The following is a 23,147-nucleotide window of genomic DNA, read 5'->3' as shown; positions in this document are numbered from 1 at the left end:
AGCCCGTCGCCCAAAAAAAAAAAAAAATCTTAAAGTCCCCTCCTAAAGTGACGGGGGAAAAGTACCGAAAAAGATCGTATTACGAACCACAAGATACGCCATCATCTATCGTCATCTCATAGTCTCATCCAGCCCCTACCGACAAACAGGGGCCACAAACCAGGACCATCTCATCTATCAATCTCGAAGTTTTCCTATCTTGGTCAAATTGAGGTACTTTTGTGACAACCAAGAGTCACACCCAAGATCGAGCGGAGAACAAGTTGGGGGTCATTGCTTCCGCTTGCTGGGGTGGTTGAAGATACATCCCTGAACATTTCCAAGACAAGCAACCAAAGACACATCACATCTTTTGACGACATGGACAAAGATCTCGACAACGCGAATCCCACCATCTTGAGCGCGGCACAGCTGCCAACGCGCCAGGTCAAAAGGATAGTGCCGAGGAAGGGCCCAGATGCCAAATATAACGACATAATTCTAGCCAAACCAGCATATCTGTCACAGCCATTTTGCGATGACGACTCATTATGGCCTGATGGGGACGTTGTCAATGACGACTATGCTGAAGAGCCCATCGATGAGCAGGAGATTTACGGTGAGAGGCCTCCCCCTTTCTTTTCACTTCCCCCGTTGGTTCTTTTCAATACATTAGTATTTCTTCATTTCATGACTGGGGAGCCGCATATTCTGTCATCCGGTCATGCCCGCCAGGTCGTTGGTGGGACAGGGCATAGTCCACAAGGCTAGGGCGAGGCGAGCGCCGCGTCCTGCAGCACTCTCAAGAGAGGGTTCCCCCTTAGGAGGAGTGCATAGCTGCATTGACCTATGCTGCGGCGCTGACTAGGGTGTTCATAGTCATGAGCAGTGCTTCTTGTAACGCTTGAAATGACATCTGTCGGGTTAACTCCGAATCGTCGCACATCCATTGCCAACGTTAAGACCCTGGGAAGATCAGGCAACTGACGTTTCACAGACTTGATATCAACCATCTCTGACCCAGAACACCCCCTCTCTTTGGGACAGCTGGCGGTCGTCAACCTGCCCGACATTCACATCAGCCCATCTCCCTTGTCAGGGCCGTTAGACCCCAATGCGCTGGTCCAGGTACTGGTTGACTTAACGCCGACGGTGTCGCATTGCTCCCTTGCCACCGTTCTTGGTCTGGGTGTTCGAGTCCGCTTGGAGCAAGCGCTTCCCCCCAACTACCGCGTCGATGTCAGGATCAAGGAGAATGCGCACGCCCAGGATGACCAGGTCAACAAGCAGCTGAGTGACAAGGAACGTGTTGCGGCCGCCTTGGAGAACGACACCTTGAGGGGCGTTCTAGACAAGATGCTCGAAACCTGTGTATGATCGGTAAATCAATCACTGGTGTCGGACTCGGTCCCGAGCCGCTGCACGGTTGTTGACATTTATCTTGTTCCGACCCGAAGGCAAATGGCCGGATTCACAGGGGAATGTTGCCCGCAGGCTGGAAGCAGTAAAGAGCTTGTGTCTTTAAATAAGTGATCGACATTCTGTATCTCTATCGACCAAGGCATCATTACCTTGGCAGAGGCTCTATCGATTTTTCCCTCCATGGCAAGTAGGCGAGTTCGCCCCTGGCGACTTTATGGATCGACAGGTACTGTCATCCACCGGCCGGCAAGAAAAGGAAACCGTTTTTCTGCTAACGGATATCGCTTCCGCACACACAAACCTGTACCCATGAAAATGGGTACAGGGTCACGGCGGGATCGTCCTTCGCCTCATGACTCTTGCAACCCACGGCGGATTTTCGGGTAGGGCTGCTCGGAAGGAGGAGAAGTTCCCGCATTTTGCAGATGTGCTCGGACGGTTCAAACGGCCCACAGCATGTTTTTTTTCTTCGGGATAGACGAAGAATGTCAGCTCAGGCTTGCCAGTGTCAGGGGCGAGATGTTTCAAGCGTTTAGTGCCTTAAAGTGGTTTGTCTTACAGAATAATATGAATCAAACCCTTATTCCCCGTAGTTCATTCTTCAGCCACAATGGAAGCGTTTGCTACCCCACAGTGACAACTGCCATATTACTGCATTCAATAGCCGATCCAAACCCAACGTGCCTTTGGTACATTACTACCGCTTCAGCCGACTTGCATACCGGTTCTATGTCTTTAGCAAGGGAGAGAATCTCTCAAGGCCCCCCCTCAACAAGCCTACTTTCGTACAAACCGTGATGCCAGGGAACTTTGTAATCGTCTATCAATATGCCAATATGCGGATCTGCAAAAATTAGCAGCTTCGTCCAAGGCAATGGGCCATTTGACCAACTTCGCCCGCAACAAAAACTTGCATGGCGTTACATTGTGGCGCTGACGAGTTCCCCAATAACGGAGGTAAGATTTCAATATTCGGGGGCTGGAGTGGGGGATTGATTTTAGATCGCAGGGCATAGGGGAAATCACCGGCAGCGTTGCATTCCTGGTTCCAGGGCAGACAAGGCTCTTGTTTTAATTTTGCCAATGGATAACGCGTTGGGTTGGTCCCTTAGAACCCCCGGGGGAGAAACTTTCAATAAGGGACACTCAAATCAAAACTCATGTTCTAGACGATTTCAATTCCGACGTGAAGGTCCCGTAGAGCTGTACTACATCACCAAAGATTCTTTCTGAACAAGGATCAAACCATAAACCGGCAAGCAGCAGTTCCATACCAACGACGACTTGTCCAGTAATTCAGGTGAGAAGGCCGGCTCAGGTTCCCTTCACCATGGGCTGGGAGTTGGAGCGAAATCCCCATCTGATCTGCAACTTCCCGGCGTTTCCGTGGCCCAAGCTCCGCCGGTCTTGTTTTGACATAGTCACAACTGGTCTATTATTGTTGTGTAATTGTTGCCACGCCTCACAATGTAAGGACACTTCTCTGCCAACTCTTACCAACACTCAGTAGGCGCAATCGCTTCCCCCCACAGAACCGGTCAGGTGCAGCGTCATGACAGTCAACACCATGCGGGACACCATCTTGCTGATCTATCGCATCCAATAAGGAGTTTCAGTGATATAGCTTTGCATCGCACAGCATGCAACGATCTCCAAGACAGCAGTTGAGAATTTCGCCCACTCACACACACACCCTGGGGTGGGCCTGCTTGTCCACAGCAACATTGGGGGGAAGGAGCAAAAAGACTCAGCAATATAGGTATATGTAACTCATGCTATATGTGATGACAGCTCACCGAATCCGACACGGAAGGTCGCATGGGGCCGGTCCGCCCAGCCTGCCTTCCTTTATCTCGTGATAATGACGGAGACATTTTAACAGAAGCAGCCACAGCCTAATCAAGAAAACGCTCGGGCGCCCAGTGAGAACGCCCCACGGGCTCAAGAAGGAAGTTCCCAACAGCAAGCTCATAGGGCTTGAGGGACGCACTTAGCATGCTGAACGGCTTGTGGGCTGGCATGTGCCGAAGGCGTCACGGCGCCAAACGGGTCCCTGGGATGTCCGGCAGGTGATATGGTACCGGGCGGTTGAAGTGATTGGGGGAAGGGTTACGCCCGCGAAAGGGAAAGAAAAGGGAAAAAAAAAAAAAAAAAAAAAAGGTAGGATCTGGGGGGACGACAAACGCTACCGTGTGTGACGCACGGCGAGATGGGCGAAATTAGGTTGGCCTGCAGTATGTCCCCTTGCGAAGTTGCATGTCACATCATGTTCACTCTGCAGTATTGGCGGTGTCGAGGCTTATTGCTGTCGTGATATGCATTCCCAGCTTCCTTTAAAGGAAGGCTGGATAAGTCGAGGTCGATGGCTGATTGTTGTGTCATGACCTTGTCTTCGCCGTATACAATTTGATTCCGACGTAGTACGGACGTGAGGGTTTGTTGGGTATCTCTGCCTGTCTCTCAGAGTAAAGGTAGGATTCAACGTGCAAACTTGCAGATAGCCCATCGGACGGCCGGAGCCCGCCGACCCGCCTTCTTCATATCCATGACCCTGTTTCTTGTCTCTCTCTCTCTCTCTCTCTCTTTCTATCACTCAGCTAAACACGCTGCCAGCTTGGCGCTAACCCCAGTTTCCGCTGTCAAAAGCGAAAATAAAATAAAAAAGAGAAACAGAGTTTCGGCGAGCTGTCCGATCAATATGCCGCACAGGCTCACAGGAAACTAACTTTGGCACGTTTCGTTGCCACTAATGACCCTGAGTCAACAGTTGCATTTCAATATAGCAAAGCACGTTGCAGTGGGGGTAAAGCGGAAATCCAATTGCATTTTCTGCCCATGTGGCAAACATACTACGACTTACGCAAGAATCTACATCCAAACGCTCGACTCCAGGGAATGTTCCATGCCTTTATCGCATTTATGTGATGGTTATCCTAGTCCGAAGGCGTTTACGATGGATATCGTTGGTTGCATGAGACTCCTCACTACTCCGCTACGTGAGACTTTGAAGGGTTGCAGTATTTAGAACCACACGTTGCATAAGCTCGTAAACAAGGACATAACACGACGTCGTCGACAAGAGGAGAAAGAAGTTGCAAAGCCCTCATGGCGTCAGCGTGGCGATATTCGTATGTCAAAGGCGCCGCCGCAGGGACACTTGGCTGGCGTCTGTCTCGCCGCCCTCCCACTTTACCCGCGCGGCGTTTACCATGGGATCCCTGGGATGACTCGCGCCAAAAAAAACTGAAAACAAAAAAAAACGTCACCCCCCATCCATCACAGAATAAGAAAGACAAAAAAGACTAGCTCGCGTGGCTTAGAGTGGGCATCGAAGTTTTCTCAACCCGAACTTTCCCATCTACCGACCCGATGTTTTCCCACAATGGAGACGAAGCAATCAATCAGTCGACGCGTCTAGACGGCGTCAGTGGGGTTCGATGGAGGGGCTAAGGGGCGTAGCGGCGTGCTATAATAGCGACGAAACGGGTGTGAAGGTTTCCCGGGGTATTTTACCTTTGTATCTTTACGGACATATGGGTTGGAATTCGCATGCGTTTTCGCTTTCCTCTACCTTATTACATTGCGTGGTACTACGCGCGGTAGGGTTTAGGGGGGTTAGTGAAGGATCAGGAGGCGACAGACAAGAAGAGGAAAGACAAGGTAGTGTTGTGAATATAGTTGGAGGGCTGGCCCTTGTCGGATATAGCCGCTCCAACTGCTGTCTGTCGATTGCAGTGCTTATGTTGATCAAAGATGGAAATAGTTCATGTCAATCTTTGTGCCGCTCGAGCCTTGCTTGCAAAGGACCCAAAAACGCAATATGCTACCTTGTACGTAGCCCAATGAGTTTGATGGGGATATGTTTCGGTGTTGAGGAGAAGGGGGAATCTGGACCTGGAGTAAAGTCGGTGTGCCAGGGTACAGCTACAAGAGGGGCTGGGGGGTGAGGGGCAGACAGGCAAGGTGAAGTAAGGTGTCACGGTGCTTGTGCGACCCGACTGACGGTGAGGGGGCCTTTTGAAAGTTGAAAGGGGGGAACAGGAAAACTCCGCCCTGGAAGGTCCGATTGCGACGATGATGGCGGTGGAGAGAGCAAAGTACCTCGGGACTCTTCCGGGTTCCGGGGGTTGGTGGTCGGTTCCCCCCTCTTCGTTGCGACGGGATGTTAGTGGAAGGAATTTCTTCGACGTTAGAGACGAAAGGGACGAACCCCCCCCGTTCATGATCGGCGTTCCGTACGGCCGACCAAGTCGATAAGATTTGCAGAGGGGCTTTGCTGAGGAATCATTTTTACCTTTTATAAGTCACATCTTGGGTTACCCACTGTTGATCAAGAAATCGGTCCCTGCCTAGAACACCTTTGTTGCAACAATTGTTCCGACAACCCCGAAAACCAATACAATCCAGGCGTTTCTGCATAGCATCGAGTTGTGATCTACATGCTACCATTGGGGGCTGTTTGACCACAGCGTCGCATTGGGTTTTTTATCCGGGGTAGCGAGCGTCTTGGGGTAGCTAGGTTTCGCCAATACTCTCAGATTCCTCTTCCCTAACGACTATTGGATTAACAGCCCGGCGTTGGATATGCGTGATGTGTGTCAAGGAGACGCTAAAAGGGGTGTTTGGAGATGCTACATAGGTTTTGTTTGACTCTGGGGCTGGGTGGTACCATATATCGTCGTGTTTCACGATAGTTCGATCAGCCAAGAAGTTCAGCCCCGTCATAAGCCCGTAGCGAACGTCTATATGTCCATAGTGGACTCTTGTCGTTTCTCCCTCGAACAATTCGTGATAGAACCAAGGGATTGAAATATTCACCATGGGGAGATGTTCCGTGGTGCAGCGGTCACAGATACGGCTCCTGCATGACAAGAGCATAATGAATCTTTTGAGAGGATGTTGTCTCCCCCCGCATGTTCCGCTGCTCGATACTCAAGCTGGCCGCACCTTCCCCATTATAGAAAGAGGCCATGTCCATAATCAACTTTCAGAATACCTTATGAGGGCTGATCCATAAGGTGTGGTAAGAACCATCAGTGCCCTCTCATGCAGATACTAGTATTCAATATCTACATTTGACATTGCTCACATTCGCTGGAGGCTACAATGGCCATGCATAGAATTGATCTTGCATGATACAATAGTCAACAGACATTTAATATAGGACCCGAGTGTTTGTCATTGTTCTTCCTCATCATACATCTGCCAGCACTTTACATGGCATAGCCTATTGCTGAACACTCTTGTCATTGGCGGTACAGTTGCCGCTTTCACCAAGGAGTTTCATTGTAACTCCCCAAACCGTTTGGCTTATCAAGATCTAACAGTAGAATACATAGGTTGTTTTCTCGGCTACGTGAAACGATGCCATGGCATGAGGTAACACATGTCTGAACTGCTCCTGCGCCATAATCAGTGTTCAGTATCTTACAACATCAGAAACATGTACCTCTCACTGCTTCTCTCTGCTTGCGGGCGTCACCTATTGGCATACGCTTGTGAAAGTTTTCGTGATCTTGAGTACCGTGCAGCACAAGCTCCGGACCAAGATACAGGATGGGGAGCGGAGAAAATATGTAATGCACAAGTGCTAGCCTTATACTCCAATGATCGCGTCAGACATGGAACGGAATGAACGATTGCCCGCACAACTAGAGCTTTTAAGCTGTAGTCCCAAGAAGATGAGTATGTGGTCAACCAGAAAGGGTCTCGTGAACGTCTAGTTCATGCTCTTTAACATTCCTCTGCAGCCCAGAGTACAATGCCAAAAAGAAGTCATGCGTACTAAGATTCTCAAAGACAAAATCCAGATTATAGTATACTAAGGAAGGCAATAAGTCCTTTCTTGAAAAGCCAGCATTCCAAAGCATATTGTTGCTTTTTTTCCCACCTTGCTGCCCAGGCCCCATTCATGCGGAACTTTCATGTAAGCACACCGCTGGTGCTAGATGGGTCCTTTCCCGCGGCCAGAGTTCCCAAGCTAGGACCCGGTTTCTCCGGTCTCCTCCAATTCGCCCAGATCGTCTAGTTGGTTAGGATGATACGTTGTGGTCTTCATCACACAGCGCTCCGTGTTGACGGCGGTTCGAATCCGCCTCTGGGCATCAATTGATCTTTTGGCATCTCAATTTTTTGTCTGCCTGTTTCTTTACGCTACTCATTCAACCTATTTTTGTAGAAACTAACTGCCTTGTCAGCCTATACAAATTGATTTTGATACCAAAAAACAACAGCGGTAAAATAGCAGAAGAATGAGTCAAGTCATTTGCGCTGTCTTCAAAAATACTCTGCGCCAAGAAAACCAACCTACGTAACACAACCACGCAAACACCTCAATGACCACACGCAGGCTTCTTCTCCTCGGGGACACCGCGCACCTGCAACCCCCTCGAATCAACCGAATATCGGACTCCATAGATCAGCTTACTTTTTTAGTCAGATATTTCTAAATCGACATCAAGTCATGTCTCCCATTTTTGCCACGGTTGCTAAACCTTGAGGCAGCTAGCATAGTCTCACCCAAGTCAATCTGTATTCGATGGCATCATGTAGACACAGAATAGGGAGACGATCCCCCATTTTTTTCCTCCTTGGTATACAACGGCCCGAGCACCTAGTGTCTCACAGCCAGCATTTCTAATTAACAGATGCAGCAACCTCACCGGCAGCCTCATACATGCAAGGCATCGCTTCAATTTTGATCCCTGGTTGGCGTTTTGCGTAGACCCTTGCTCACATGTACGCGCCAATCCCACCCTTGCTCGAACAACTCAGCATCGTAACCGCCGAGTACCTTCATTTGCCTACCCAAACACCTAGTAGTATGAAAGCCCGCCTCCACAGACACCTTACTCGCCAAGGGCACCACTCTCCATGAGGCTCTGGTAAAACTCCGGCTCCAGGAACGTTGCCACGCTCACGTCCTCGCTCAGGCCCTTCCTTCTTCTGGTCTTTAGCACAAAGTCCCTAGCTGTAGCCTGAGCACTGGCTGGCTGCAGGGGCCGAATGATCACCTCCTTATCAAGGGGGTCGCCAGGAACGATGCTCCAGCTATCAAACGTCAAACTCACCATGGCCATGCCCTTTGTTTTGATGCGTAGGTCCGTCTCGAAGCCAAATGAATCGATGACGGGAATAAGGCCGTTAACGCGGTAGAGAGGAGTGCCGGCTACCGGTCCGTCCTGAAGGACATGACCACGGCGTCTAGCAAGTGTAGTATAGACCTCTGTGGCAGAGTCCTCAGGTCCCGTCACTGAGACAGCATACAAGGGCTCCATTAGTCTAGGGGAAGCCATCAGGAAGGAAGAATAGCAGGCTCGCCGGGAGGTGGGGATAATCTGACCGCCTCCGCGGAAGATGGCTTCCGAAGCCAATGAGACGTCCGTGATCCTGAATTTTGTATTTCGAATGGCTGTTGAAATACTCAGTTAGCGATGCCTACCGGTGAGCGAGCAGAGGTTGGGGAGTGGTCTGATGTGGAGACAGGATTCCTGTCAAGGGCCGTGCCCCCCATCCTGGTCAACCATAGCCACAAGAGGTATAGGTTATTGGAAAAGGTCTCGTGCGCAGAAGCAGGTTTCTTCTGACATGTCGGGGTAGATGAGGGGACGAAGGCATCTTTGCTAACGCAAACCATGCCGATACACCCAACGCCAACCCCAGGTCCATGAATTGGACGTTTCCCGGAACTGGTTCCACCTAGTCGGTGACCAATGGCGGTGCCGATGGGAGGCTTTCAAGGACAACACGAAGACAGAAGGGTGGATGTGAACAGGGATAGGGGTAATAGACTTACGCTCTTCGCACAGGGGGCCTTCTCTGGTTGCCCAGCTGAATCCTTGGCGGATGGTCTCCTTTACCGTAGTTAGAAGTTTCTTGTCAACCTGCAGCTTGTTAGTATTCTGTTCAATGCAAGGGCACCGGGGATGTGAGCCATTAGGCCTTACCTCGGAGGGTAACGTGTCGTCTTGGAGGATATTGGGGCCCATTTCATCAGGGCCAAATGCCCAGATGCTTCTCGCCGCCAGCTTGTCCCATCCGTAGGTCTCCTCAAAGTAATTGGCCGTCTTGCGAATAGGGTCCCGAATCTTAACCTTGCCTGACTCAATGTCTTCCGATATGCCCTTATCCAACTGCTCGGCAACCATTGTGATCTTGTTTTTCTTGTTCGGTGTGATAGCGTAACACTTGGTCGCCGACTGCTCAACAACCGTCTCACAGAATCGCGTGACCGGGTCCGATACCTTGATTTCCATGTCGGCGTAGAGACGTCTTAAGTCATGAAGGACACAGTCCATGTATAGCTCACCTGTGCCAAGAATAATATGTTCTCCCGATTCTTCAACCTTGGTAGTGATCAAGGGGTAACTCTTTTGGATTTTCCGCAATCCGTCGAGCATCTTGGGCAGTTCCGAAGGGTTGATGGGTTCGACAGCCACTTTGAGCACCGATTCTGTAAAATGCGTGACAGGCTTGAAGATGTACGCGTCCTCATCATCCTCCAGCTTGGGAGGAACAATCGTTGCCGTCTTGACGATTGAGTTGTCCACACCACTGAGGAGGACGAAGTTGCCAGCTGGAACACCATCCGTGGGAATGTTGTATCTTGACTCGCCAATGAAGACGTCTGATATTGTTGCCATCGCCATATCTTCGTCATCGTCGGTTGAATATCCTTCTCCCAGAACTCTTACTTGTGTTCCTGGGCGTGCAGTACCGCTTAGAACACGACCAAAAGAGTAGAAGCTTTTGGCGTCCGCTGTACTGAAAAGCTTCGATACATGAACCACCAGCGGCCCATCTTGGTTGCAAGACTTCATGGACTCTGCAATCTTCGTGTCCAACGGCCCAGAATAGTACTTCTCCAAGTATCTCTGTGCAGCATCTTCGGGTGACGGAATGTGGCGAACGACCATGTCGACAAAGCCCGTAGAGGGGCCGAAGAACTGCTCGCAAACCAGTTTCAGCAGAACCTTTGCATCGGCTTTGTATTGCGATGGCTTCAGAGTAATTCCAAGACTGCCCAGCACCCTTTTCAGTTCCTCCGGGCTATCGCTGATGGTATGGGTAAAAATCTTGTAAATCGGCTCCAGCACAAACTTGACAAACGAGCGATTTGACCGGGTCTCCATCGGCTTCCTTGTGAAGTTACGCTTCTCAGGGTTGAAATAAACATCTCCCCATAGCCGCTTCGCAAAGTCCTCAGTATTGATGCCGCCATAAGTGTCGGCGTACATCTTCGAGAACGACTGCAGAGTGAAGCACCAGCCCATGTCAGTGCATGCAAAGAGGACATTACCCTTTTCAGGGCTTATCCGCTTTGCCTCGCCCTTGCCGGGGATTGTATTTTCGATAACCGTGTTGACCTCCTCGACGACGTGCTTCAGCTTGAAGTATGCATCTTTGGGCGGAAGCTTAAGTTCCAGAATAAGGCGGTCCATCTTGTTGATAATAAGAGTAAGGGGTATATCCTGCAAAACTGCGTGCTTGATGATCTGTTCCGTATTCACCTGGACGCCCTCCACCACATCAACGACCAAGCACACTCCGTCAGCCAGTCGCAAGCTGGCTGCGACCTCGTCGACGAAGTTTACATGGCCAGGGGTATCTATGATGTTGACCAAATGAGACTTTCCTTTTGTGCTTTGCAGCACCAAGCTCATAGGCGATGATTTAATGGACACTCCCCTCTCTCTTTCTACAACATGAACGTCGGTGTATCTGAGCTGCTCATCTCGGTTCTTGCCGACACGGCGCTCGAGTCTGTCGGTGATGTCGTGAGTTTCGAGAACGAGCATATCCATGAATGCTGTCTTTCCATGGTGGAGATGTCCTGCCAACGCGACATTGCGTATTTGGTCGGGGAAGTTCATGAGATCGGTCATGAAGCTGCGGTCGAAGAAAACGGGTGGCAGGTCGGTCTCCTCGATGTTAAATTTCTTCTGCTCGACGGGTGCTATAATGGGCTGTGAGAGAAGCTGCTCGTCCTCTTCCCGAACGAGCACCTCGACTTCATCTCCATATACTTGCTGTGCCGTGGGGTAGTATTGTTTGTCTTCGTGCAGGATAATCGCATTTGATGGGCCATCATCTATCCCAAAGTCAGTATTGGTTCTTCAACATCGAGCTGAGTATTTTAGACCATCAATTTCCATCAACTCCTGGCCGGTGGGCGCAGGTGCTTCGCTGGCATCGTCGCCATAGACAAAGTCGCCCGCATCAACTCCCCTTTCAGATGCCTCTTCAGAGCCTACATCCTCGCCGATGAAGTTACCAAACCTAATGGATAAAGCGTCAATTTGAGATCATTAATAGTGAAGAGTGTTTTTGACATACTCATCGTATAGGTCGTCCATTTTGACCTCTTGTAGCGTCGGAAGGAATTTTCTGTCGCGGGTTGCCAATTGGCGTTGAAGAATCTCAAGCCAGTCGCAGTCGCAGTCACGTCTAGCATGACGCCCCTTCGCAAAGTTTCTCGCAAGGCTGAATGTGGCTGTTACACGTGAGTGGCTGCAAGGCTGATAAAAAGCAATCTTTCTCATTGGTCATACACAGGAGCTCGAGAAGCAGGTACCATAGGTCCAACAGTCGGGTCAATGCTCCGATGAAGCTGCTGCGCCACAAGTCCCGGAGTCCACCACCAGGGGTCAGAGCAACCCCACCAAACATCAAAAGGCGGCGAGGGGGTAGGGGCAGGAACGGAAGCACGTCTTCCTAATAAGTGACCTGTACCCAACAAAATTTGGCTTGTTTGCCTCTCACTTGTTTGCTTTCCTTCTCAGGTCTCACAAATACCCGACGGTCTCCCCTCCGGCTCTACTTTCAACTTGTCTTAATTCCCACAAACCTCTTCGAGCTTCACGACGATCAAAATGGCCAACCTTCCCCCCGTCTACATCGTTTCCGCCGCTAGAACCCCCGTTGGTTCTTTCCTTGGGTGCGACTAAATTCTCACCACGAAGAATATTGACCGCTTGAACCAAGAAGCTAACATTCCCTCTTGCGAACAGCTCTTTGTCTAGCCTGAGCGCCACCCAATTGGGTTCCCACGCCATTAAGGGTATGCAGATGTCTCATCAAACGGTGTGAAGCGCGGGGCAGCCCACCGCTAACCCCTCCAAAGCCGCCGTCGAGCGGGTTCCCCAGATCAAGCCCGAGGATGTTGAGGAAGTCTTCTACGGCAACGTCCTGTCCGCCAAGTATGTTTCACAAAAACAAAAAAAATGAATACCTCAAAAGCATATATTTAGCGACACACTCTGACAAGATTCTAGTCTCGGCCAAGCCCCCGCCCGGCAATGCGCCCTCGGAGCCGGCCTCTCTCAGGCCGTCGCGGCGACAACCGTCAACAAGGTCTGCGCTTCTGGCTTGAAGGCCATTATCCTGGGCGCCCAAACCATTCTTACCGGCAACGCTGACATTGTTGTCGCCGGTGGTACTGAGTCCATGACCAACACCCCCCACTACCTCCCCGTCCTCCGCAACGGCGCCAAGTACGGCCACCAGACCCTCGTCGACGGTGTCCTCCAGGATGGTCTCACCGACGCTTACGGCAAGAAGGAACACATGGGTATGGCCGCTGAGCTCTGTGCTAAGGACCACGACATCAGCCGCGAGCAACAGGACGAATACGCTATCAAGACCTACCAGAAGGCCCAGGCCGCCACCGAGGCCGGAATCTTCGCTAAGGAGATCGCCCCCATCGAGGTCTCTGGTGGCCGTGGCAAGCCCGCTATTAAGGTCGACCGTGACGACGAGGTCAAGAACCTCAACGTCGACAAGCTCAAGGCCATGCGCCCCGCTTTCGTGCCCAACGGGGGCACCGTTACGGCCCCCAACGCCGCCCCCCTCAACGATGGTGCTGCCGCCGTTGTCCTCATGTCTGAGGCAAAGGTCAAGGAGCTCGGCGTCACTCCCATTGCCAAGATCCGCGGCTGGGCCGACGCTGCCCGCGAGCCCGAGCGCTTCACTATTGCTCCCGCCCTGGCCATCCCTAAGGCTATCAAGCACGCTGGTCTCACTGAGAAGGATATTGACTTTTACGAGATCAACGAGGCTTTCTCCGTTGTTGCCCTCGCCAACATTAAGCTCCTGAACCTGGATCCCGAAACTGTCAACGTCTTTGGTGGCGCCGTTGCCATTGGACACCCTCTGGGCTGCTCTGGAGCCCGTATTGTTACCACCCTCTCGACCGTCCTCCGCGAGAAGAAGGCCAAGATCGGTGTTGCTGGTATCTGCAACGGTGGTGGTGGCGCCTCTGCCATTGTCATTGAGAACCTGCAATAGGCGGCACAAAGTAGAGAAGCCTAGCTCCAGAACTCGGAGCTCCGAGCTGATGCGGGTTCAAACTAAGCAGAGAGTGATTTCACTCGGAAGGGAGTGGGCCTGCCTGGGGCCGATGAAACAAGGCCGTGGCCACCTCCGGCAAGCGCACAATCGCAGTGGGATGCGCGTCCCGGAGGAAAGCTTCTCACTTCTTTATTTTTCTGCAGTTATTTGACGCAAAAATAGAACGTCACCAACCGGTTTTGTCCGGTTCCCGCGGATCTTGAAGGAGATTAAAAAAAAATTATGCTAGTTACCAGCGTTTTAGATGTAGCGCGACGGGCAATCGTTGCGGATTTTTTACCTAATGTCACGAATCATACGACTGCACCTCCTCTTTAAAGCATTCTATTTGCATTGATCTGCGTCTTTTTTGATTCTTGCACTGTCTATTCCGGCTAGTCGCTGCCGTTAAACTCCACCTAGGTTGCATCTTCCATGGCTGTGGCTGTGCTGTCTGGTTATCAGATTTTTTCGATAATCAATCTTTAGCGCGGCTTTGGACCGAGATCTGTGTACCAATCGCGATATCGGCGGAACCTGGTAGTCAAGGTGCCACCCACCCCACTACCATTATTGTGACCATCACGGTTGAATGAGTGTATGGGCTTTCGTGTGAATGAGCTTTATATGCAGCTATGGCTATTGTACAAACGCAGATAGGAAGGTGAAAAGAGAAGTGAATTGCAAAAAGCATCCCCCAGACTCTGCAACGAAGTCAGCCTTCGCTTCTAGACAAACAGCATTCCTCTAGTGGAGGGAAACCGCCACCTTTTCCTCCCTACTCGTCACATCAAGAAACGAAAATTGAAATATTATGGAACGAAGCAACGCCGAATAACCATCCCACGCCATCCATGCCAACCCCTACCTCGTCGAGCTAGACGGGATCGGGGCACTAAGAGACAAACCCATGTAAGTCCTGGGTAACATGGCAGCCATGCCAGTCTGCACCGCTATGCCGCCTGGTATCTTCGTAACTGTGAAATTTAGTCTTCACATAACCCGTCCCCACTTTTCACACAAGTCGCTACCATCGCTACCATCGCTGTGTCGGTAGTAACCTAACCCGGCAACTCGGCTCACTCTGCAGTGTCCATAGCGTCGCCGAAATCAGAGGATGGAAGAACGCCCTCCTTGAGCCATTTGGACCAGCCCTCATTGGACTTCTGTACATCCGACTGGCTCATGCCCTTCATCCAGGGACTGTTGAAGACAAACTTCTCGCGGAGTTTGGTATCGCGCTTGTTACTCGCGTTCTTGAGTCTCTCAAGGTGGCGCTCCCGTGCTTCCTTATCCTTGGGGACGTTGTCGTAGACAAAGTACTCAGAGGTGCCCGCTTTCCACACCATCTTGCTCGAGTTAAGACAAATGCTTATCGAAAGGTCCTCATCATACGAGATAGGCTTAGGGATCTGGCTGTCGTCAAATTTCTCATCGCTGGATGGCAGATTCCGGGCCAAGACGGTCTTTTGGAGCTTGTGGCGAGGGACTCCCTCAGTCGGCTCAACTTGGATGAATGACGAAATGTAGTATTGCCAGCGGTCCTTGGCCTTCATTTCATCCATGTAAAATGTCGTATCTTCTCGTTGCAACCAACGGACAGTAGCCTCTGACTTTTGCGGGAACTAAAAACCAGTCCTGATTAGCTTATGGTATTGGCCGTTCATAGTTGTATGACTTACCCAGCAGATAACGAACATCTCCCCATCCTTAACACACTTCTCAGCGTATTTCCTGGATGCAATCTCTGCCTGGTAGTTGGTCTCATCCTTTTCACGACTGTGGAGGTATTGCTGAATCAGATCAGGAGTCTTCTCCTTGGCATCTGTACTGCTACAGGTAAGGGCAAGGCGGCAAAGCGTCTTCAAAAGATCCTGGATGGTGTACAGCTTCCAACCACTCTTCAGGTAGTAATGGCGTAGGACATCCTGATATCTGACCTCATCAATGTCTCCGGTGATATACTCCTCAATAAGCTCAACGGTCTTAGGCCAGAACGTTGAGGAGTCATCATGAGGGCCAAAGTAGTTGAGAGTATTATCAGCCAAGCCAATATCCTTAGCAGGGCGCGGGCGGTTGACGCGGTTAATTTCCTCAATGACACTTTCCTTGCTCTCTTTCACGTCTCTAAGACGGGTATAGACTGTCTGGAAAACATTGAAGAAGACAAAAATTGTCTGGTTGCAGAAGAAGTTGTACCAGGGTCGAGAGAAGAACCCGTCAGCCTTCAGCTCACCATCGGCGGTCAAAAGGGTATCGTCACCTGTGGTGACAATGGGTTGCGGCACAATTGGCATCCAGCGCTCGTTGGATACCTCAGGGCCTGCGCCATCTTCTGGAGCATCAGGCATCTCTTCTTCGTTAGCTGAGCCCACATCGGGCGTGGTCTCCTTGCTGCCAGACGCAGCGCTGTCCTCCTTTTGCGCACGAGGCTTCGAGCCGTTGCGTCCGGGATCAAGAACACCACGAAGTAAATCACCTCTCCTGCCAGTACGGCGACTACGGCCGTTTGTAAGCTCAGCTGGGACACTCTCTTCGGCATCATCTTCTTCGGATACATCTTGCAATCTTGGGAGTCGGCCATCGATCTCCTCTTCAGGGATGTCGAAAAAGGCGGGGATGAATGTCTCAAAGAATTCGGTAATACGCTCCTTTTCCGGCACACTATGCTGGCCGCTGCTAACGGTATAAAGCATCATCAAGCGGAGGAGCTCAATTACAACCTTCTTGTCAGAGAAATCCCAAACGAGCTGGTGACGAGGAGCTTTGCCCTTCAAGCTGCGCTGGCGTCTTTGTTCTTCTGCCTTTGTTTTGATGACATCGACAAGATGCTTTGCTGAGAGGTTTCTCTTGTCGTTCTGCTTAACCAGAATGCCCATGTGGTCCAGGCTCTTGAGATGCATGTGCTCGACCTGGGCGTGCCAGACCTTCTCCCATTCACGCTGCGAGAAGCGCCATTCTTCGTCCTTCTGCTTCATGCGAGTCAAAACAATTGGGACAACGTTGAGAGGATTGGAGAACAGGTCATTGACGACCTCAGGGCCTTTGTCGCCGTAGATCTTCTTGCAAACGCGCTTAAAGACAGAAGTGCTGTGACCAGCCAATGCCTGAGGCATCTGGAAGTGCTCGCGCTCAATCGGTGACATGACACTGATTTGCTGGGCGACAGGCTCCAGAAGCTGGATGCATTTCAGGTTAGCTTCGATATTGAAATCATAGTCGTGGCGTTCCTCCTCAATACGGTGGAGACCCTCCTCAAATCCATTCTTGCGGTGGGCAACGAAGCCAGAGTCCTCAGAAGCCCAGGTCGGGTGAGAAGCCCAATCGTCATTCAGAACAGAGTTACACAACTCGTCACGGCCACTGCAAGGCTTAAGTCGCTCCTAAACAGACGTCAGCCAAGGTCAAACCATTTCCAATGATGAACACATACCCGCTTAGGAAGAAGGCGGTAGCTGGGGCCGTAACCACGACAGTTGCTCAAAGATACCTTGCCACTTGGCGGGGCCGGACGGTTATCAACAATCTCGTCATGTGGTTCGTACTTCAAGAACGCCTTCCAAAATCCCATCAGCTCAGGGTTTGCGGCAAAGAAGACACTGCCCTTATGGAAGACAGTGTTCCTATCAATGATCGATTGACTGAACAGGTTGCAAACTTTGAGAAACTCATTGAACGCTGTCTTGTTGCCTAGATACTTCTTCACCTTCTCGAAGAAGGCAATTTCATCGGAGTTCGAGGTGGTCGCTGTGGGTGGCCCAAGTGGCTCGGGCAAAATAGGCGTCAACGTTGGCTCGACCGGCGGCGCATCAGCAGTGAGCGCCTTGTTGTGCGCCAATTTCGCTCGCTTATTGTTGCCCGCAGCAACCGGGGGAGCGCCCGGCGCAGCTCTGTTCACAGGAGGCGGAGCCTCGACAATTGCAGGTGCGGGAACAGGCGTTTGCTTGTCAGTTCTTGGTCGCTTCTTATTGTTCTCCTTCGAGGCGCTGGGAGGTGCGAAGCTGCCGAGGGGAGGCATCTTTTGACCGCCCATACTAGGTTGGGGTGTTTGGTTTGGGCCAGGACCAGGTGGTTGTTCCTCGCCGGGGCGGCCAGGTGTGCCTTTGCCTTGGCCGGCAGACTCTGGCAAGAATTGCTTAAAGTCTTCCAATAGATCCGGGGCAGTGTGAAACAGCGTGGTAACTTGAGCGTAAACGTCCTGAATGGGTTTTTGCTCGCGCTGATAGGTTTGGAGGATCTCGAGAAATTGTTTGTATATCTCGGGCTTATCCTGGAAGCGGTTCTGCAGCGTGGTTAGCGCGCGAGGTCTCAGGCTGATTTTTTTTTTTTTCGAAAAGTGGTTTACAGGTGCACTTGCCTTTATTTTGTTAACATAGCTGATGGCATGGTTGAACTCAACAGGACCGCGGCGTTCCATGTTGGCCTGCTGTTGCTGCTGGCTGGCGTTGCCATTCACATTTGCGGGTCCGGTGACCGGAGTTGGAGTGTGTGCACTGCGAGGCGGCTGTTGCGCGTTGGCAGGATGGGTGCCTTGAGCTTGAGGGCCACGCTGCTGGCCACCACCCTGAGCCTCAAAAGCAGCACCTAGGTTCTGGGTCGGGCCAAATGGGCCAGGACCATTCTGTACAGGTGTGCTGAAATTGGCCTCGGGACTCTCGATACTATGTTGAGGCTGTTGCTGTTGCTGCTGCTGCTGCTGCTGCTGCCAGTTGTTTCCGCGCTGTGGGAACAGCGGTTGCGAGGCGCCCCCAGGATGCGCATGACCACCATCCACCTGTGTACCCCTACCAGCAATGGATTGAACGGTGGTGCCCATGGGTGTGGTGACTCTAATAGTGTTCGGATCATTACCAGCACCGCATTCAATCCGGTACCCAGGCGGCAAAAAGGTATTGAAGCCCTGAATGAGGTTGGGATGACCGGCGAAGAGCTCCGATACACGGTTGATGACCCCTGGAGTATCGATTCTACTTTGGTCAGTGACGCTACAACGGCGTTAAGAGGCATTCATTACACATACGCCTGACTCTTGAAGTCTTTCATTATGTCAAGGAAGCGGTTGTACACGTCCGGTTGGTCGTGGAACTGCACCTTGACCTGGTCCAGATATGTCAAGGCATCCTGTCAACTGTGGTCAGCTCATGGTCTCAATCGCTAACAGTATCTCCGAGTCCCAAGCTTTACTTCAACCATGCCGGGCGACGCGTCCTCCATCGCCGTGGATGCATTCGACTATTAAATTACAGAGGCGAACGAAGGAAAGATGCAACGGTGATTACGACTGGATGAAAGGTATACGCGAGAGATGAGGAATACGAGGCGCGAAAGACTAGGCGAGACGAACAGGACATGCACGCGGGGCAGCCTTGCATCCTGCCTGCCTGACCTGCGCCGTATCGGCGCACCAGCCCACACTGGTTTCCACTTTGGATGGACAAGCCACACGCAAGAGCAGAGGCGCCAATACAAGGTGCTTTCCTTCCGCCAATTGAGAAAGCAAAATTCAACTTACGTTTAGAATAGGTTGTTGGCCGTGGGCAATGCCTCCTTGCGATTGTTGTTGCACCTGGCCCTGGGCACCAGCAGCGCCAGCGCCGCCACCACCACTGTTACCGGCGCTACCACCGAACGGTCCTTGTTGCATCGGTTGTTGGCCATCGCGCTGTTGCAGAGGCCCCCCAAATACAGGGGGACCTCCATTGGCGGCGCCTAGAGAGCCGGTCGGAGGGCCGGTCGTATGCGGGATGGGTGCAAACATCTGATGCTGGGGGTTGGGGTTGTTCGGACCGCCATGTTGCGGTGGCCTGTTATTTTCGGGCTGAAGAGGGCCGCCGAAGTTCGTGCCGGGACCCGAAGGGGCGCCGAGGGGCATGGGAGGACCGGATGAGCCTGAGCCGTGGTTTGCAAGGAGGCCACCAGGACTGTGGATTGCGCCCATGGCGCGGGATGCGACGGGCTGGTGTATCGGGATCGAGCCAGCATTGCTGTGATGAGGAGGCCCGGGAGGGTATCCCTCGCGGAGACGTCTTTCAGCCTGCTCTTGTTCGTGTCGTTCCTGATCACGTCGCTCCTTTTCGCGTCGATCCATTCTGTCGGCCTCCATGGCCATGAGGCGACGGTTCTCTTCCAAAGAGTCGAGAGCGCGCTCGTCAGCGGGTTTCCCGCTCATCATCCTGAGATCGATCGTCTTCTGAGATGCGTACGTCAGTGACGCGCAGGTAAGAGAAGGGCGACAACGGAGGGGTTGCGGAAGTCGTCGCAAGCGCCCTCAGAGGGGGGCTGGATCTTCACCCGCGCAAGCTTTGCTTCGCTGCCCAGGGCCGAAAGGGCAGGGGGCTGCTCAGGAATCAAACTGAACTTACAGACTGATGATGCTGCACCTAGTCTTGTGTCTACATGAGGGGAGTGGCCGCGAGTTTCGGGAGTCGGGATTGTGGGACCAACAGCAACGTCAGGCAGAGAAATTTCGTGATGATTTACGAGCTTGCACCTGGTGCTCAAACCCCTTCCCGGCTGATTGGAATGAGAGCCTGCCCGGGCGCGGAAACAGCCGTGTCACGTGGCGATAAGAGCCTTATCAGTATCGGTCCCACTTCTAGGCTAATTGAGAACAGAGCGATTCTATTTGATGTTTAAGTACTTAATGATTAAGCACACGCTTTTGGAATCGCTTCATAGAAGATCATCTAGTATAAAATGATAATTATAAGGTGTATAAGGCTTAACTGGCTAAATTCTAACAGAATTTTGTGGGTTTTTAAGATGTTAAAAGCGATGAGTGTCTCAGGACGTATACACATATGTTGCATAATCATCTCGAACATGTAGTACTGCCCTTGTCAAGCCACCGGCTGTCATCATCAAAGAGCTAACAGTACCCATATAGACGTTTGCGGATTCCCTTTCTGCAAGTTGAGATTAAACAACTGCATAAACCTGTATAATGTATTTGTTTTGCCATGCGGGTATCCGATTACTACTGCATTCAACATGCCACTCATACATGGGCCAGCCCAGGAATATTGTTCCATGAAGCAGCCTTCAAGCATAATTGCGAACCTCCTTAATAATCCACTGGACGCAAGTTAGCAACTGTTATATTGATGGTTCAAGTCGATAGGGCTTGTAGATATACAAGGGGAAACATACCACCTCGCCGTTTGCAACGGTGCTTGCTACATTTACAACCTCAATATTGCCTGGCTGGATCTGAGCGCAAAGTTAGCCAATGTCCCAAAGAAAGCCACCGGAAGTCGAAAAATATCTTACAAACTTGGTCCCGTCTTTGTTTTCCCACCAAATATCCCTATCGTCGCCTATTGCCTTCGCCTTGTGGTTCTCCGGCCACGGACTCACAGGTACCATGTGTGCCTCGACGAACCGCTGAATGTTCCTCTGCGCCCTCTCCTGGCCATCATCGCCCTCATAGGCATTTTCACCAAAATGCTGGTATTCTTTGGGGTCTTCCCAGGGCTTCCGCGGCAGATTCTCGACGGCGGAGTTCAGCGGCGCCAATACAGTGGTATTATGTGCCTGGTCATCGAGACGACGGGAGGCAGACTCGATGTCGCGAGTAAAACCGGCGAAGACGTTGATGCTCCTGTCACGACCCATGACGTCGGAGAGTCTTACGCCCCCTTGCGCCGGGGGTGGCCGGGAGTCAGAGGGCTCTGAGGGCGGCATAGCTGGGCCGACCGGGTCTACGATAGGCTTCTGACGGAAGATGCGCAGGGCGTAGGGGCCGGGGCGTTCTACGGGTAATGTAAACAGCTGCGCCGTTGCTACGGAGCAAGTGAACAGTAGCAGAAATGCGGAAAGCGGTTTCATGATGCTGCCAGGATGGAATGTCCAGTGAACCAAATCAACGAGCTTTTTTTCCTTAGAGAATCCTTAGGAATGGCAAGTGCACTGGCAGCAAAAACTGGTTTGAGCCTCTAGCGGCATGTGTCACCTCAGCGTGCAGCCTACAACTATGCAGCAGGAGGCTCATCACGCAGGATGATGCGGTTTTGCGGCGGCTGGATCCCCCACGGGACCAAATTTTTTGGAAATCTCAGGGCACTGATTGGACAAAGTATTGCATGACATCATCCTTGCACCAAAATTGTGCGGTGTTTGGTGCCTTGTGTGGTGACGGTACCTGCGACTTCCAGGGCCAACATGATCAGCGGCAAATGGGACAGGAAGGAGACTTGCACGCCGCGTCCTAACACATGACACCTAGATGGCAGGAAAACGCATAGCTTCCGAGGATTTGGATACCAAGTCACACCCCTTGGAGGCTTCAATTTGCAATTTGCTGAAGGATGGACTCAGTCGCCGAGATTCACCGAGATTGACGATGATGTTCTGAGACCTTACGAGGGCCTTCGGAGTCTTTTGTCGCTCACGAAGAGCGATAGCGGAGACGCCTTAAGCAATAGATTTCTCCACACTGGCACTGCCAGATTGCAGGTTGCCAGGCCGGCCGTAGGAGGAGAAGATGCGCGATTGGGGAAGTATCGGGATTTATTGCTGAATTTGAACAGGAATACAAAAGCATGAAGGGAAAAAAAAAAAAAAAAAAAAAGGTCAAACGACGGGGGCTTAAGTGCCAGCACCATCACCGCAACATCACCAGCATGAGCAGTAGCCGCTATTAATGTTCACGAACCTTCAACCCCGACTTTTGTCTAGTCATGAATCATGAAGCAGACAAATGAAACGGACGGACTGGTGGCAAAGAAAGCAGTCGTGCCGTCAGCGGAAGAATAGTAATAACTGGCCACAAGTGCTCCCCCAAACAATCCCCTTTATCACATGCAAGGGTTTACTCCGGACCGCACGGCTACTCGAAGCCCAGCCCCCAATGCCCCCCAAAGTGCCCCAGATCGGAGGTGGGAGGTTGCACCTTACGTGGGAGGCACACGGAGAATGAGGAGACGGCGGAGAGGAGGCGGAGGCTAGGTCCTTTCACTAATGTGGAGGAATGTGAAAAGCTGCGGCAGAAACTGAGTGGTCGCCGGGCAGCGAAAGCAGGGCCGAAAAGAGGGGACGGCAATGCAGGGTGGCCGGGCTGGGGAAAGTTGCAGTGGAAGATCCTCGGTCAGGTGCTAAAAGTTCCGGGCCGTCATCATCTGACCTGATGCTCTTTGGTTGAATGTGTGGGGGAGTAAAGGCTTAGGTGGGTGAGACTAGTGTTGTGCTTTTCACAAGCCCGCTCCAGAAGGATGCAGAGAGGTGCCAATGCAAGCGCATTGGATTTCCAAGAGGAGGGGAGGCTGGAGAAGGGTTTTAGAATTGAGTGTCAAGTGGCGTTGATGCCCGTGACGACTCACCTGTTCACCGTACAGACAGAGACATTTCTGCAGCTTGACACGAGGTATGGCACCTGGCCGGTCTCATCTGGCTTGCTGTGGGGACGGGAAGGGGGGGAAAGC

The 23,147-nt window shown here is 51.7% G+C and overlaps 5 protein-coding genes across 5 annotated transcripts; 2 read left to right on the top strand and 3 right to left on the bottom strand.

Moving 5' to 3' along the window:
• Positions 1–360: 360 nt before the first annotated feature.
• Positions 361–1,356, top strand: CTRU02_209900 (cytoplasmic protein required for cell; the record flags this gene model as incomplete). Its single annotated transcript, XM_036720714.1, has 2 exons — positions 361–598; positions 977–1,356. 2 exons carry the CDS (start codon positions 361–363, stop codon positions 1,354–1,356), a joined length of 618 nt encoding a protein of 205 aa, XP_036587554.1.
• A 6,893-nt stretch (positions 1,357–8,249) lies between these two features.
• On the bottom strand, positions 8,250–11,756 carry CTRU02_209899 (elongation factor Tu GTP binding domain-containing protein; the record flags this gene model as incomplete). The annotated part of the gene is made up of 5 exons (XM_036720712.1): positions 8,250–8,812; positions 9,197–9,284; positions 9,348–11,491; positions 11,525–11,679; positions 11,737–11,756. The coding sequence occupies 5 exons, from the start codon at positions 11,754–11,756 to the stop codon at positions 8,250–8,252; spliced, it is 2,970 nt and encodes a 989-aa protein (XP_036587552.1).
• A 1,090-nt stretch (positions 11,757–12,846) lies between these two features.
• Positions 12,847–13,686, top strand: CTRU02_209898 (acetyl-CoA acetyltransferase; the record flags this gene model as incomplete). Its single annotated transcript, XM_036720711.1, has 1 exon — positions 12,847–13,686. The coding sequence occupies one exon, from the start codon at positions 12,847–12,849 to the stop codon at positions 13,684–13,686; it is 840 nt and encodes a 279-aa protein (XP_036587551.1).
• A 1,121-nt stretch (positions 13,687–14,807) lies between these two features.
• Positions 14,808–19,900, bottom strand: CTRU02_209897 (histone deacetylase interacting; the record flags this gene model as incomplete). The annotated part of the gene is made up of 7 exons (XM_070205357.1): positions 14,808–15,353; positions 15,411–17,111; positions 17,162–18,010; positions 18,086–18,695; positions 18,749–18,849; positions 19,241–19,783; positions 19,814–19,900. The coding sequence occupies 7 exons, from the start codon at positions 19,898–19,900 to the stop codon at positions 14,808–14,810; spliced, it is 4,437 nt and encodes a 1,478-aa protein (XP_070061005.1).
• Positions 19,901–20,769: 869 nt separating this feature from the next.
• Positions 20,770–21,411, bottom strand: CTRU02_209896 (uncharacterized protein; the record flags this gene model as incomplete). The annotated part of the gene is made up of 3 exons (XM_070205356.1): positions 20,770–20,802; positions 20,878–20,937; positions 20,998–21,411. 3 exons carry the CDS (start codon positions 21,409–21,411, stop codon positions 20,770–20,772), a joined length of 507 nt encoding a protein of 168 aa, XP_070061004.1.
• Between the last annotated feature and the right edge of the window lie 1,736 nt (positions 21,412–23,147).

The sequence above is a fragment of the Colletotrichum truncatum genome (assembly GCF_014235925.2).
Source record: "Colletotrichum truncatum strain CMES1059 chromosome Unknown Contig_0006, whole genome shotgun sequence".
NCBI classification, from domain to species: Eukaryota; Fungi; Ascomycota; class Sordariomycetes; order Glomerellales; family Glomerellaceae; genus Colletotrichum; species Colletotrichum truncatum.
The sequence above is the reverse complement of the archived record's forward strand: the minus strand, read 5'-3'. Positions and strand labels throughout refer to the sequence as shown.